General features: G+C 38.6%; 1 protein-coding gene across 18 annotated transcripts in view; it reads right to left on the reverse strand.

Annotated features, from left to right (window-relative positions):
- add1 (adducin 1 (alpha)) overlaps positions 1 to 16,982 on the reverse strand; it is a 71,627-nt gene that overhangs the window by 6,147 nt on the left and 48,498 nt on the right. For 4 of the 18 annotated variants that reach the window (XR_009802407.1, XM_061876477.1, XM_061876469.1 and 1 more), the window contains exons 13-16: positions 9,848 to 10,004; positions 9,526 to 9,756; positions 8,807 to 8,899; positions 3,131 to 3,168 (exon numbers count right to left, since the gene is read on the reverse strand). Coding sequence is in view for 15 of the 18 variants with exons in the window: in XM_061876477.1 (XP_061732461.1) it covers positions 3,134 to 3,168; positions 8,807 to 8,899; positions 9,526 to 9,756; positions 9,848 to 10,004 (516 nt within the window). In the remaining 3 variants the exon portion in view is untranslated. Of the gene's footprint in view, positions 1 to 3,130; positions 3,169 to 8,806; positions 8,900 to 9,525; positions 9,757 to 9,847; positions 10,005 to 15,041; positions 15,129 to 16,982 lie in introns of all 18 variants that reach the window. The other 14 variants (XM_061876464.1, XM_061876463.1, XM_061876467.1 and 11 more) reach the window with 6 other exon arrangements.

A 16,982-nucleotide genomic window follows, 5' to 3' on the forward strand; every position in this document is an offset into this window, starting at 1 on the left:
TCCCGAGCCTGGATTTGAACCCAGGACTGCAGGACCTTCGTATTGTGAGGCAGACGCACTAACCCCTCTGCCACCGTGAAGCCTATTTTGTTTATAGTCATATCAAATAAAGATGTGTAGTCATATCAAATAAAGATGTGTCAAATAGACAAATGCAACTTAAATTGTAACACCGTATTTTACAAAATACCAAAAAAGAACATTTTTCTTAATATCTCATTGACAAAATGATTCAACCCCCTAGTTACATGCATCTTTAGTACTTAGTAGAACACCCTTTGGCAGTAATTACATCCTTCAAACGTGATACATAACCGGACACAAGCTTCTTGCAACCATCTACAGGTATTTTAGCCCATTCCTCTTGGGCAAAGGTCTCTAGTTCATTCATATTCTTGGGCTTGCGTGCTGCAACTGCCTTCTTCAAGTCCCACCACAGCTTTTCTATAGGATTTAGGTCTGGCGACTGTGAAGGCCACTCCAGAGTCTTCCAGCCCTTCTTCTGCAACCACTCTGATGTTGACTTGGAGGTATGCTTGGGATCGTTGTCCTGTTGGAAGGTCCAACGTCTCCCAAGCCTCAGCTTCGTCACTGACTTCATGACATTTGCAGCTAATATATCCTGGTTGGAAATATAATTCATAATGCCTTGGAACGCGCTGGAGATTCCTGGTACCTGAGGCAGAGAAACAGCCCCAGAGCATGATTGACCCCTCACCATGCTTAACAGTAGGCGAGGTGTTCTTCTCTTTGTAAGCTTCATTTTTTCTCCTCCAGACATAACATTGATTCATAGGCCCAAAGAGTTCCACTTTTGTCTCATCACTCCATAGAACAGTTTCCCAAGACCTTTGGGGTTTGTCCAGATGATTTTTGGCATACTGGAGTCTATTTTTCCTGTGCCTGGTAGTCAGAAGTTGTGTGCGCCTGGGAGTTCTGGCATGGAGGCCTTCATCTCGTAGTGCGCGCCTTATTGTCTGGGACGAAACCTGCGTTCCCCCCTCTGCAATGTCCTGTTGTAGTTCCTCAGCTGTTATTCGGGGGTTTTTCACCACTGTACGCTTCAAATACACACAGCATCCACCTTCTACCACGCCCAGGTAGTGTTTCCACTGTGCCTTTAGCTTTAAACTTGCGAATTATGCTCGCAGCTGTGTCTCTTGGAATGTGTAATGTCTTTGCTATTTTCTTATATCCATATCCTTTCTTATGAAGATAAATTACCTCCTCTCTTGACTTCTTTGACCACTCCCTGGACTTCACCATGTTGCAAATACACCATTGACCATCTACAAGAAGCTGAGCGTCACGGTCTTTTTCAAACAGTTTAATTGTTGCTCGTTATGGTTCTAATCACATCTACAGGTGTTTTCAACACCTGATTGAAAAGACCTTATTCAAATTCTGTTCTTAAGAGTTATGATCTTCAAGGGGTTGAATAATTTTGTCAGAGGGATATTAAGAGAAATGACACTGTTTAGTATGTTACAAAATATAATGTTGTTAATTCAAGTTGCATTTGTCTATTTAATGCATCTTTATTTGATATGACTATAAACAAAATGCGGAATAAATGACCAACCTGTTAAACAGCAAAATTGTGTGGGGGTTGAATAATTTTGATCACAACTGTAGAGTTTGATATAGAGCAGGGGTCGGGAACATTTTTGGCTGAGAGAGCCATGAAAGCCAAATATTTAAAAATTTATTTTCATGACAGTCATATGTTTTTTAACACTAAATACAACTAAATGCGTGCATTTTTAAGTAATACCAACATTTTTAGAGTGTAATAAGTCTCTTAATATTTTTAACAACATCGTTATTCTGAAGCTAACCAATAATAAATAACATACTTCTTACCATCAATGCGACTTCTTGAAATGCATGAGAATGTTTTATATTTTGAACGTTATTTTTAACACTGTGATTACCAGAAGAATTATTCATTACTTATCGTTTATTAAGCAATGTCAGCTAAGATTTATCTGAGAGCCAGATGCAGTTAACAAAAGAGCCACATCTGGCTCGAGAGCCATAGGTTCCGTACATCTGATATAGAGGTATAGAGATAGTTACAGTATGTAGAGAAATAGATAAAGGTATTGATAGCAATAGAGTATATATATAGAAAGATATTAAAAAATATATAGACCGTTACAGATATAGAGGCATACATACATACTGGTCTTAACCACAATATGTATGATGAGATTATCACAGATCTTTAAGATGCAACCTTGTGATCAAATTTGAATAATAGGATATTGAGACTGATTTGGTGGATTTAAAGATTCCCTTTTTATCTATAAATGAAGTTCTAAATGGGTATTTGGTGGGTAGATTTTGAAATGTATTGTATTGAATTTTGTATGATGATGTATATTTTTATTGTGGGTCCCTGTCCATAAGGTGTGTGCTTCTAAGGATGACCTTTTTTGCAGAAGGGACTCTGATATTAACATAAGAAAAAATAATGAAATACAAAACTATGTCCTTCTGTAAAAATAAAAATAAATGAGAGGTAGAGATGATTGACAGATAGATTGATTTCGAGTAGGTAAATAAGTATATGTATATATATATATATATACATATACACTGTACACACACATACAAATATATATATATATACATATATACACAAATATATATATATATACACATATATATACATACATATATGTATATATATATATATATATATATATAAATATATACATATATGCGCGCAGACGCACGCACGCCTGTAGAGGGATAGTGATGCATAGAGATAGTGAAAAAGGAAGACAAAGATTATTTATTTTCAAACATAAAATCAAAAGAGCTTTGTTACGGCGCTGATACTACCTCAAAAGCCAGGAATTTTTCTGAAAAATTGACGCCTTTTTTTCAGGCAGTGTGAAAGTGAATCTAATAAAAAAGTGGGAGGACCTCTGAAATAACACCCATCCACATCCAGTAGGAGTCAGAGAACGACTTAAAACCGGGCAAAGGCATCTCAAAACCGGGGCCTATGAAGTTAGTCCAGACAGCGTTAGCACTACAGCCATGCAGAGGGAAGGGATGCTAGAAGACAAGCATGGAGGTGGTGTGGGTGTGGTCATTGGGAGGGTGGAACTGTACGTACTTACTATGGTAACAGGTACTCTTTTGCATTTCCTTCTCCTTTGATTGTAATCGCAGCCACAAAGAAGGAAAAAAAAAAGCACAAATAGAAACAAATGTCTATGCAGATCAAACCACAGGCACAGTGTTAAAATGAAAAACAAAACAAAAGGAAAACAAAATTGGGCGAAAAAAGAATGGCGTTTGGCCATTCTTAGTGGACCCCAACGAGATGGACGATGGAGGCGAAGGGGGTAAAGGAGAGACATGTTATAGAACAACATTACATTTCTTAGATTACACCTGACATCAGAGCTGCACAACCGCTAAATATTGTTAGCAGAAGTCCCAATGAAATAATTATAACTTTTATATTATGAATTATTGTGCCTATGAATATTCTCATTCATCCAGGTTATTGTATTATCAAGGCATTGCATCGATTACAACAGGACTGTACAGATTGTCTTAAAAGTACCCAGCAGGCTTCAGCAATTCATGCTCGGACAGATCTAGTCTGAGCGCTTGGTGCCGGATTCAAAGTATTTATCCTCTACAGAAGTGGACAGAGGTTTTCATTTGACAGCTTTTTCACCACAATAGAGCCAGGCCATTCTTGTTGGGGCATGCCCCCTCCTGGAGAAGATAAATACTTTGGATCTGGCGCTAAGTGCTCAGACTAGATCTGTCCTATCTAAATCTGTGAACTGATGAAACCTGCTGGGATGACAGGTGAAACGTGTTTGAGGACATATCTTGTTTGAGCGCTTGGTGTTGGATCCAAAGCATTTATCCTCTACAGGAGGGGTCATTCCCTGACAAATGGTTTCATTCTATTGTGGTATAAAACGACAGCTGAAGGGTGCAAAGAACAGAGACTTTGGTTACTGGCCTGGCGGAGGTCTTTGTTTTTATATTTACCACTATCCTTTTGCGCCACAATAGAGCCAAGCCATTCTTGTCAGGGCATGCCCCCTCCTGTAGAAAATAAATACTTGAGATCCCACACCAAGCACTTAAACTAGATCTGTATTATCTAAATCTGTAAGCATTAACTTATAAAGCCTGCTGGGATGAGAGGTGAAACATGCTTGAGGACAGAGCTCGTCTGAGCGCTTGGTGCCAGATCCAAAGTATTTATCATCTACAGGAGGGGTCCATTCTCTGACAAATAGTTTCATTCTATTGTGGTATAAAACAACAGCTGAAGGGTGCAAAGAACAGAGAACTTGGTTACTGTGCTGGCGGAGGAGGTCTTTGTTTTTATATTTACCACTATCCTTTTGCACCACAATAGAGCCAAGCCATTCTTGTCAGGGTATGCCCCTTCCTGTAGAAGATAAATACTTTGGATCCCACACCAAGCGCTTAAACTAGATCTGTCTTATCTAAATCTGTAAGCATTAACTTATAAAGCCTGCTGGGATGAGAGGTGAAACGTGCCTGAGGACAGAGCTCGACTGAGCGCTTGGTGCCAGATCCAAAGTATTTATCATCTACAAGAGGGGTCATTCTCTGACAAATAGTTTCATTCTATTGTGGTATAAAACAACAGCTGAAGGGTGCAAAGAACAGAGAACTTGGTTACTGTGCTGGCAGAGGTCTCTGTTTTTATATTTACCACTATCCTTTCGCACCACAATAGAACCAAGCCATTCTTGTCAAGGCATGCCCCTTCCTGTAGAAGATAAATACTTTTGATCCCACACCAAGCGCTTAAACTAGATCTGTCTTATCTAAGTCTGTGAGCATTAACTTATAAGGCCTGCTGGATGAGTGGTGAAACGTGCTTGAGGACAGATCTCGTCTGAGCGCTTGGTGCTAGATCCAAAGTATTTATCCTCTACAGGAGGGGGCATGCTCTGACATGAAAAGTTTAATTGTATTATGGTGCAAAACAACAGCTGTTCCGTTGCAAAGAAGAGAAACCACCGTTATGGTGCTGGCAGAGATCTCTCTTTGCATTTTAACCACTGTCATTTTTCGCAACAATAAAGCCAAAGCCATTTTCGTCAGCGCATGTCCCCTTCTATACAGGATAAATACTTTGGATTCCGCACCAATCGCTCAGACTAGATCTGTCTTATACAAATCTGTGAGCATGAACTGATGAAGCCTGCTAGGATGAGAGGCAAAATATTCTAGGACAGATCTAGTCTGAGCACTTGGTGCCGGATCCAAAGTATTTATCCTCTACAGGAGGGGGCATGCTCTGACATGAAAAGTTTAATTCTATTATGGTGCAAAACAACAGTTGTTCCGTAGCAAAGAAGAGAAACCACCGTTATAGTGGTGGCAGAGATCTCTCTTTGCATTTTAACCACTGTCGTTTTTCACCACAATAATGTCAAAGCCATTTTCGTCAGAGCATGTCCCCTCCTATACAGGATAAATACTTTGGATTCCGCACCAAGCGCTCAGACTAGATCCATCTTATACAAATCTGTGAGCATGAACCGATGAAGCCTGCTAGGATGAGAGGCAAAATATGTCTTCCAGGACAGGTCTCGTCTGAGCACTTGGTGCCGGATCCAAAGTATTTATCCTCTACAGGAGGGGGCATGCTCTGACATAAATGGTTTAATTATATTGTGGTGTAAAACAACAGTTTTAGGGTGCAGAGAAGAGAGATCTCTGTTATTGTACTGGCAGAGGTCTCTCTTTGCATCTTAATCAAAATAAATTAAAAGCCATTTTTGTCAAAGCATGCCCCCTCCTGTAGAAGATAAATACTTTGGATCCCGCACCTAACCTAAATCTGTGAGCATGAACTGATGAAGCCTGCTCGGATGAGAGGCAAAACGTCTTCCAGGACAGATCTAATGTGAGCGTTTGGTGCCGGATCCAAAGTATTTATCTGCTGCAGGGGGGGGCATGCCCCGATATAAAGGTTTTCACTCTATGGTTGAGTAGAACGACAACTGTAGGTCTCTTTGCATTTGTTTTGCACCAAAATAGAGCCAAAAAATGTTTTTGTCTGGGCATGCCCCCTCCTGTAGAGGATAAATACTTAGGATGCGTTTGGTGTTGTACTGTATTCAATCTTCTAAGACAAACAGTCCAGTTGTGATGGATTTAATGCTCTGAGAATTCGAAACTATTGTTAAACTATAGATGCTGCTGCGATGTAGGTGTAATCCAACAGTAATAAAGACCAAGAGGAAGAAAATGCTAATATTTCTCTAAGCTATAATTCTTACAAATAAATAACAAATTTTGAATGTCAAGAAATGCAATGGGGACAAAACAACAATGCCCAAAGGAAATAACGGATAAAAAAAAAAAAAAATTGTAAAAATAAGTTAATAATTTTTAATGTTAAGATGTGAAAACAATAAAATACTTAATTTCAACTTTAATGAATAACACAGGACGAGTCGTGTCGCAGATGTACCTCATGTTTTCAAAGTTAATATCACAAAAGTGTAGCAAAACCTAAATTCTTTGCATATTTGTGCGGAACTAGGCAATCATGAGGCACGCTAAGGTCTTGTGCAATATGGTTATAGTTTTATTATTTTCCATATGCTGAAGTTTTGAGCACTTTAAGAGACAAAATAAACTAAACTATATGTAAATTAGACGTGCGAAGCGTCACCATATACAAACCCCGTTTCCATATGAGTTGGGAAATTGTGTTAGATGTAAATATACACGGAATATAAGGATTTGCAAATCCTTTTCAACCCATATTCAATTGAATGCACTACAAAGACAAGATATTAGATGTTTAAACTCATAAACCGTATTTTTTTTTTGCGAATAATAACAAACTTAGAATTTCATGGCTGTAACACGCGCCAAACTAGTTGGGAAATGGCATGTTCACCACTGTGTTACATCGCCTTTTCTTTTAACAACACTCAATAAACGTTTGGGAACTGAGGAAACTAATTGTTGAAGCTTTGAGAGTGGATTTATTTTCCATTCTTGTTTTATGTAGAGCTTCAGTCGTTCAACAGTCCGGGGTCTCCGCTGTCGTATTTTACGCTTCATAATGCGCCACACATTTTTGATGGGAGACAGTTCTGGACCACAGGCGGGCCAGAAAAGTAACCACACTCTTTTTTTACAAAGCCACGCTGTTGTAACACTTGTCTTGCTGAAATAAGCAGGGGCGTCCATGATAACGTTGCTTGGATGACAACATATGTTGCTCCAAAACCTGTATGGACCTTTCAGCATTAATGGTGCCTTTACAGATGTGTAAGTTACCCATGCCTTGAGCACTAATACACCCCCGTACCATCACAGATGCTGGTTTTTGAACTTTGCGCCTACAACAATCCGAATGGTTATTTTCCTATTTGTTCTGGAGGACACCACGTCCTCTGTTTCCAAATATAATTTGAAATGTGGACTCGTCAGACCACAGAACACCTTTCCACTTTGCATCAGTCCATCTTGGGTGAGCTCGGGCCCAGCCAAGCCGGCGGTGTTTGAGGATATTGTTGATAAATGGGTTTGGCTTTGCATAGTAGAGTTCTAACTTGCACTTACAGATGTAGCGACCAACTGTAGTTACAGACAGTGGTTTTATGAAGTGTTCCTGAGCCCGTGTGGTGATATCCTTTACACACTGATGTCGGTTTTTGATGCGGTACCGCCTGAGGGATTAAAAGTCCGTAATATCATCGCTTATCTGCAGTGATTTCTGCAGATTCTCTGAACTTTTTGATGATTTTACGGACTGTAGATGGTAAAATCCCTAAATTACTTGTAATAGCTAATCGAGAAATGTTGTTCTAAAACTGTTCGACAATTTGCTTGCAAAGTGGTGACCCTCACCCCATCCTTGTTTGTGAATTACTTAGAATTTCATGGAAGCTGCTTTTATACCCAATCATGGCACCCAACTGTTCCCAATTAGCCTGCACACCTGTGGGATGTTCCATATAAGTGTTTGCTGAGCATTCCTCAACTTTATCAGTATATATTGCAACCTTTCCCAACTTCTTTGTCACGTGTCAAATTCAAAAGTTAATGATTATTTGCAAAAAAATTAAGTTTATGAGTTTGAACATCAAATATCTTGTCTTTGTAGTGCATTCAACTGAATATGTGTTGAAAAAGATTTGCAAATCATTGTATTCTGTTTATATTTACATCCAACACAATTTCCCAACTCTTATGGAAACGGGGTTTGTACTTCCTGAACATAGTTCCGATTAGATTTTTTTGTAGAGTAGATGGTATTTTTTTGTTTAGGCTTTAGCTTTGACCAAGTAGCAGTAAGTTTTTGTTGATACATAGCCCCCTTTACAGTAATGACGTGTAATTTACCATCTACCCTCTTGTTGCATGACATTTACAATGAATGAATGATTAACAGGAACAATAAGAACTTGCTCAGTCATGTATAAAAAGAGTATGGCCAACTCGGTTTCAAGCAATTTCCTCAATGGATTGGTCAAATGGCACTCGTTTGACTACAGGACGCCCTGATTACTACGAATTTAAAGCTGATCCTTTGTGTTAGTGGTGTATCCTCAATAGCTTTTCGACGTGTAAAAATGCCCTGTTTTGCAGCATGGGGCTACTCCCTCTTGGCCTGTTATTACACAAACACTGCACAATAGTAATGCGATTAAAACATCAAAACAGCCACACGGATGCATCGGAGGACTCCATTCCTTCTGGACACTGCTGAAGACGGCCCATGTAGGAACCCATGCTAAACCAGGCCGGATAAACCTACCTTCCTCTGCTCTAACTGGGGTGCTGGGGGGTGTACAGGTGGCCTTTGGGTCTTTGGCCTCTTCCTCCTCGGGTTCTGCTAGTTGCTCTTGATCTAAAATGAACAAATACAAGATTATATAATAATGAATGGCTTAATCCAAGACAAAAACAGAATAATTTAAAAGAGCGAATGCTTAAAAATCCACAAAGAGTGTCAAACCAGTTAAGTAATTTAAAGGAGCAGCAAGAGGTGATTGACCCAGGACAGGTTAGCAAGAAAACACACCATTAAAATTCCAAATTCGGGCTATTCTGATTGGATGATGGAGCTTCAATCATTAGGTTAGCACAGCACTCCACAGCAAAACACACTTTTGGATGCAAGGGACAAGCATCCTTGTTTGTTTAACGCTCAGCATCCTCAGCTCCTCGCCCAATCACACTGCAGGAAGTTCTCGGATGTCTTTGCACCAGACATCAGAGCGAGCGGATGAGGGGATGGAGGGGAGCAAATTAAAGCGGAGGTAGATTAATGTGTTGCTCGTGGTGACACAACACAAACAGCAGCAGCAGACCCAAAACCTCCAGAGAGTAGAGGGCACAGCAGGATGTGGGGAGGGGGGCTCCAAGCGTCCCACTGAGGTAGGCCGGGGATGAGCAGAGGGGAGGGGGAGTTGCGGATTGGTTGTTGAAGAAACGGGAGGCCGACACCGAAAAAAACGTCTCCGCTTCATGTACCTGGAGCCTGATCTGCTTCTACTGGCTCCTTGCTGAGAGCTCGCAGCACGGCGAAGTGGAACTCCTTATGGGGGGAGTCGGGGAAGACCTCATCTGCAGGCCCCAGGGTCGATGGGCCCTGCTCGGAGCCGCCGTCGGTTGCAGAGGGCTGAGGAGTGGGATCGGGGGCTTGAACCTTCGGTAACTTTTCCATTTCAGAACAGAGCGTGGCAGAGTCGCATTGCTCCTGCACTGTGAATTATGTTGCCGGTCGGTGCATGTGCGCGTGGAGAAATATCATCGTCTATCCAGAACCATTCAAATACAACACAACCCATTTTACCTTCAGTCCCTTTCTGTTTCAGCTCCACTTCCCTGCGATACTCATCCAGCTCCTGGTCGGTGAACTTGTTGAAAGGGTTGGGGCCCTGCTTGCTGACGATCACCTTGGGTTGGTACTCCTTTTCAATGATGGCCTTGGATGCGGTCACTAGCTCCCCCTGCAGGGCAAAGATGAGAAAAGAAAGACGAAAACATTTAGAGCTCAAAATGCTGTCAATTTTTTTTTCTTTAAACAGATCAGCTGGAAATAGTAGTTAGAATAAACATGACATGTTCAATCATTGTAAAAATAATGTCTGTGTAGATCGGGGTGTCCAAACATTTTCCATCAAAGGCTGTAAACAGAAGTATGAGGGGGCCATTTTGCTGTATTTAAAGACAAAACTTAGTGTCAGATATGTGGTATAGGTCAGTGGTTCTCAAATGGGGGTACGCGTATGCCAAGGGGTAGATTAGATTTTTTTAAGTATTCTAAAAATAGAAACAATTTCTAAAATCATTTATAAATACATTTATTGAATAATACTTCAACAAAACATGAATGTAAGTTCATAAACTGTGAAAAGAAATGCAACAATGCAATATTCAGTGTTGACAGCTAGATTTTTTGTTGACATGTTCCATAAATATTGATGTTAAAAATTTATTTTTTTGTGAATAAATGTTTGGAATTAAGTTCATGAATCCAGAAGGATCTCTATTACAATCCCCAAAGAGGGCACTTTAAGTTGATGATTACTTCTATGTGTAGAAATCTGTATTTATAATTGAATCACTTGTTGATTTTTCAACAAGTTTTTAGTTATTTTTATATCTTTGAGCAATATTTTGCACTGTTATACAATTTAATAAATCACAAAGTGATGACATAGTGCTGTATTTTACTCCTTTATCTCTTTTTTTCAACCAAAATTGCTTTGCTGTGATTAGGGGGTACTTGAATTAAAAAATGTTCACAGGGGGTACATCACTTAAAAAAGGTTGAGAACCACTGGTATAGGTGACCAAGTATTTTATTGATAATTATTAGTTGGAAAATTTAAGTCTTTTCCCATAACATTGACTTTTTTTGCTTTTTTTCAATAATTTGTACTGTTTTTGTTTTTCTCCTGTTAGAATATAATAATAGTGACAATATTGCAATGATGTAACCGCATAGGCTAGTGTCAAAAATTCTAACTGTATGAAAATATTAATGTTTAGTTACACATCTGTTTATAATTGTTGTAATTTTTCTAATCAATGAATTCATATGTTAGTATTTTTTAATTTTTTAATTAACTAACTAAACTTTGTTTATATGTTTTATCTTATTTTTTATTGTTTTATTTTGATAGCTTCTAGTATTTTGGATCGGGGGTATCTAAATGTTTTCCATCAAAGGCTGCATACTGAAAAGTCAAAAGTATGCAGGGGCCATTTAGACTTATTTTTTTCCATCCATCCATTTTCTACCGCTTGTCCCTAGATAGACTTTTTTTTATGCTAAAATGCAGATGACAAGTATATTTAAAAACAACTTTGTGTTTACTTTGTGCTATAGGTGACTAAGTATACTGTTATTAGCTTGAAAATTTCAGCTTTTTCTCATTACATTCCGATTTTTTTGCGCTTTTTTCCCCTCACATTTCCACTGTTTTTTCGACAATATGCTGCGAGCCAACAAAACTCAATCTGGGGACCACAAATGGTCCACGAGCAGCACTTTGGACACCCCTGATGTAGATTATCTGTCATCCAGCTCATTGGAATTAGAAAAAGTTAAATTGAGACAACTGGACTCTTCTTGTTTGTTGAAGACATTTCACCTTTCATCCAAAAGGCTTTTTCAGGTCTAAAATGTTGACCTGTGTACCCTGGCGATGGTCACAATTGCGGGGTTGCAAACAATTGATCGAGACGCTGTCCACCTTACTTCACATGCTCAGGTGGAAAGCAAACATTCAATATGGCTAGTTTATTTGATTTCTGCAGCACAGAAGTCAGCGTATTTCAAAGGTTTTGTGACAAATATAATAACCAGACATGAAAAAATCGCTATGTGGATTTATATAAACTCTTAAGATTTAAAAGATTCAAAATCACCAAAGAGGACTTTTCAAGCTATGTGGTCAACCACTTGATTCTACACTCGCAAAAAATAAAAGTATGGAAGTACATTATTTTTTGGACATTTGGATGGGTCCACAAAATAAGCATCAAGTCATTAAAGGCGTCTGTTGCTAACAAACCTCTTTCATTTAGGCCAACAAGTGCCCTTGTTCTGGCTAGATATGCTCGCCATTGAAAATCATGCTCCCCTGCATCTGTGCATCAATATGAATCCATGAAATGCAGAAATGAAGAAGCTTTTACAGTTAGTTGATTCAGACATTTACAAAGTAGTCACTGCAAACTTGATCGTGTTGTTGACTGGGCTCCAGTCGACGAGAGTGACAGCAGCAACTAGAGGCGGGGGAAATAATCGATTTTTAGACGGACATGGACAATTACAGAGTCGATTAGTAAACCTCAATAATCTATTTATTTATTGTAAATAAAGTAATGCTGACAGCTCTAAAAATTTGGCTGACTGCAACGAGCCACCTCACCTCAAAACCGCTCTAAAACAAAACCTCCAGGCAACTTTAACCCTTTACTAATACCCTCCTCCATTCACATCCCATCTACCCGGATTGTAAATAACCTAATGTAAATAATCAAATGTATTTCTAATGTATATACTTGTTCTTATGCTATCTGAACTCACTATGTTCTCTGCTCGCTGTACATATCCTACTAAGTAAGACCTACACTGTTTCAATGTCCATTTCTCTGATGATGCAATTGTTGATGACTGAAGTGCTGATATCAACCAAAACTCCTCATCCTACCCCCCGGATTGTAAATAATGTAAATAAATCAATGTATATACTCTGATGATTAACTTGTGTGATGACTGTATTATGCTGATAATATATATTTGTACCATAAATTGATTAACGTGGACCCCGACTTAAACCAGTTGAAAAACTTATTCGGGTGTTACCATTTAGTGGTCAATTGTACGGAATATGTACTGAACTGTGCAATCTACTAATAAAAGTTTCAATCAATCAATCAAAAAGATCCGACCAGCTCCTTTTTCATACAGCTCTTCTAGTCCAGTTTTGCACACATTTACAATAATGTAATAAATGTGGGAATTAATTTAACTGTGTCTTATTACAAATGCATTGTTTTTTTTAGTTGCAAATGATAAACACTTATTTTGTGAAACAAAAAGAAATGTCAAACTGCATCACTACACATGAATTAAAGATGCATCAATAATCGATTTTTAATCGAATCGTAAGGTGCCCAAAGATTCCCACCTCTAGCAGCAACCTTTCTTTAAGTTTGTTTTAATAACCTTTTTTCCCTTTATAATGGGACTATCTTAAGAACTCTGAAATAACGTTTACCCAAATTCCTTTTGGAACCACTCCCACAGACGAAATAAATTCATATATGCAACATTTTTTAATCTGCTTTAAATTGATTTATTGCTATGAATGGCCCAGCATGTGCTTGAGTCTGAGGGGACACGTGCAACACAGCAATTGGGTAGTTTTTTTCTGCTTTGTAATACCGTCTTGCATACCAATAGGTCGATCGCCTTGATTTGTGGCCATAGGCCAGCCCGACAACCCATTGGCAATCAAGTCGGTCGTTCATCAGTCACGGCTGAAAAGTGAAACATCTCCAACAAACCTGGATTCACCCTTTACTAATTGAAAATAATGTAATGTAATAACTCTTCACATTTAACTTACTTTGAACTTTTTTGCAAGAGCAAAGCATTACACTCCAGTGAGAAGCATTCATTTCCAAACGTTATTTTGTTTTCGTTTTTATCACCAAAAATTGTACACATTAATCCAAATTTAATTAAGGTCTCCTGGAGTCCCCGAAAGTGTGCCATTATTGGAGCATTAACTGTACATGCTTTTCACTGAGAGATGAGTCCGGCATCTCTGGATGATCACAGTACTTACCATTCCTCATAGCCACGTTTGCATGCTATCTTAGAATTGCTATGATTGGCTATGATGTATAAAGTAATGTCATCCTCAGTTGTAGCTTTTTTTATATACAGTGGGGCAAAAAAGTATTTAGTCAGCCACCAATTGTGCGAGTTCTCCCACTTGAAATGATGACAGAGGTCTGTAATTTTCATCATAGGTACACTTCAACTGTGAGAGACAGAATGTGAAAAAAAAATCCACGAATTCACATTGTAGGAATTTTAAATAATTTATTTGTAAATGATGGTGGAAAATAAGTATTTGGTCAACCATTCAAAGCTCTCACTGACGGAAGGAGGTTTTGGCTCAAAATCTCACGATACATGGCCCCATTCATTCTTTCCTTAACACGGATCAATCGTCCTGTCCCCTTAGCAGAAAAACAGCCCCAAAGCATGATGTTTCCACCTTCATGCGTCACAGTAGGTGTGGTGTTCTTGGGATGCAACTCAGTATTCTTCTTCCTCCAAACACGACGAGTTGAGTTTATACCAAAATGGATACATGGATGATACAGCAGAGGATTGGGAGAATGTCATGTGGTCAGATGAAACCAAAATATAACTTTTTGTGAAGTTCTGTGAAGCATGGGGGTGCAAACATCATGCTTTGAGGGTGTTTTTCTGCTAAGGGGACAGGACGATTGATCCGTGTTAAGGAAAGAATGAATGGGACCATGTATCGTGAGATTTTGAGCCAAAACTTCCTTCCATCAGTGAGAGCTTCGAATGGTTGACCAAATATTTATTTTCCACCATAATTTATAAATAAATTATTTCAAATTCCTACATTGTGGATTTTTTTTGCACATTCAGTCTCTCACAGTTGAAGTGTACCTATGATGAAAATTACAGACCTCTGTTATCATTTTAAGTGGGAGAACTTGCACAATCGGTGGCTGACTAAATACTTTTTTGCCCCACTGTATAAACAGTATATAATTTTGATTTCATAAAAGGAGTTATTAGTGTTAAGCAGTAATTCCAAGCAGATACAACTAGGAATGGAGCACAAACCAAACAACAGACAATTCACACACAATTGCTGTAAACTACAACAAGCATTATGGTATCCTTACAGTTCTTAACTACATGGCTATTCTCGTCATACATAGTGATGTAATAGATTTGTGACTGGAGCTTGAAGTACCTTTCTAATTGATCTAGCAGGACTATAGGACCCCTCTGGGGCATCGAGGCCGTCAATAGTGTCTGTACAGTCAGACAGAGGGACGTCCTGCAATCGTAAACCCAGTGAGGGCGAGGGAGGGGGCACACTCATGTTAGCAGTCTCTTAAGTGGGTGATAACGTGCGTGGACAAACAGATGCATCTTTATTACAGTCATGCACATGCAGAATCGGCATTATTGTCAAATTAATGTATGTTTGCTCTTTTTACCCCCTTAGAAAAATACCTTATTTCCTCATATCGCAGTCAGGGTGTTTATTGACTTAGGTGCAAAGAGCATTAAGCTTCTATGAGTGGTAAGATGTGTATTAGTTTAGAGGGAGATTTATATTATGATGAGGGAACCCGGTTAGGTAAGGTACAAACCCCGTTTCCATATGAGTTGGGAAATTGTGTTAGATGTAAAAATAAACATAATACAATGAGTTGCAAATCATTTTGAACCCATATTCAGTTGAATATGCTACAAAGACAACATATTTGATGTTCAAACTGATAAACATTTTTTTTTGTGCTAATAATCATTAACTTTAGAATTTCATGCCAGCGACAAGTGAGAGAGAAGTTGGGAAAGGTGGCGATAAATACTGATAAAGTTGAAAAAAAGCTAATCAAACACTTATTTGGAACATCCCACAGGTGTGCAAGCTAATTGAGAACAGGTGGGTGCCATGATTGGGTATAAAAACAGCTTCCCAAAAAATGCTCAGTCTTTCACAAGAAAGGAAGGGGCGAGGTACACCCCTTTGTTCACAACTGCGTGAGCAAATAGTCAAACAGTTTAGGAACAACGTTTTCCAAAGTGCAATTGCAAGAAATTTAGTGATTTCAACATCTACGGTCCATAATATCATCAAAAGGTTCAGAGAATCTGGAGAAATCCCTCAGACGGTACTGTATCAAAAACCGACATCCATCTCCAAAGGATATCACCAGAGTGGTGAACATGCCCTTTCCCAACTACGTTGGCACATGTTGCCGCCATGAAATTCTAAGTTAATTATTGTTTGCAAAAAAAAATAAAGTTTATGAGTTTGAACATCAAATATCTTGTCTTTTTAGTGCATTCAATTGAATATGGGTTGAAAAGGATTTGCAAATCATTGCATTCCGTTTATATTTACATGTAACACAATTCCCCAACTCATATGGGAATGGGGTTTGTAAAATACAAACAGAGGAATTTAAAAATATCAGCCAAATCTCAAGGGGGCTTTGCCCCTAAAGTTGAAGTGATTTTACTGTTTTTAAGATGCTTTGGAAGGCATTACCTACATATAAATGATAGAGAAATACAAGACAACTTACCAATGGTTTCTATCTATTAGATGCTGTAAACTGAAAGCCACACCTCGGTTTCATGACTGCATCATTGGTTCATTGTTTTTGTTGGGAAAATATCTTCACCGAATATTAGTCATTTCAAGATTGTATGACAGCATCCGTAGTTCATTTCATTTGTTCATTATTTTGGTTAAGAAAATAACTTCACATATAAATACAAGCCATTCCAAAGTGTAAAACATCCATAGTATATTTTTCTTCAAACTCCACTGTAAGCGCCAGCTTTACAGATGCCACGTTTGCTTGTGCAGGCATTGGCGTCCATTAGAGCAGAGGTTACCATTTGAGGAAATAAGGCCTTTATTTACTTTTTAGCTGTTGATTTGGCATAAAACTAAGAGGACTACAGTGTATTGCAAGTGAAAGTAGGAGTTGTTAGCTCCATTCTATAGACACAAACATGCAGAATACGCATGCATTGAGAGAACAGGAGATAGGACTGCTGGAGAACGCAAAGCAGGTTCCCATGCATCGGTTTACACAACAATCAAGGTTTTATTTTGTCTTGCGAAAGTGAGATTTCAAAATCAAACTAATCAAATATATTTAACCTATTT

The sequence above is a fragment of the Nerophis ophidion genome, linkage group LG17, assembly GCF_033978795.1.
Source record: "Nerophis ophidion isolate RoL-2023_Sa linkage group LG17, RoL_Noph_v1.0, whole genome shotgun sequence".
Taxonomy (NCBI): Eukaryota; Metazoa; Chordata; class Actinopteri; order Syngnathiformes; family Syngnathidae; genus Nerophis; species Nerophis ophidion.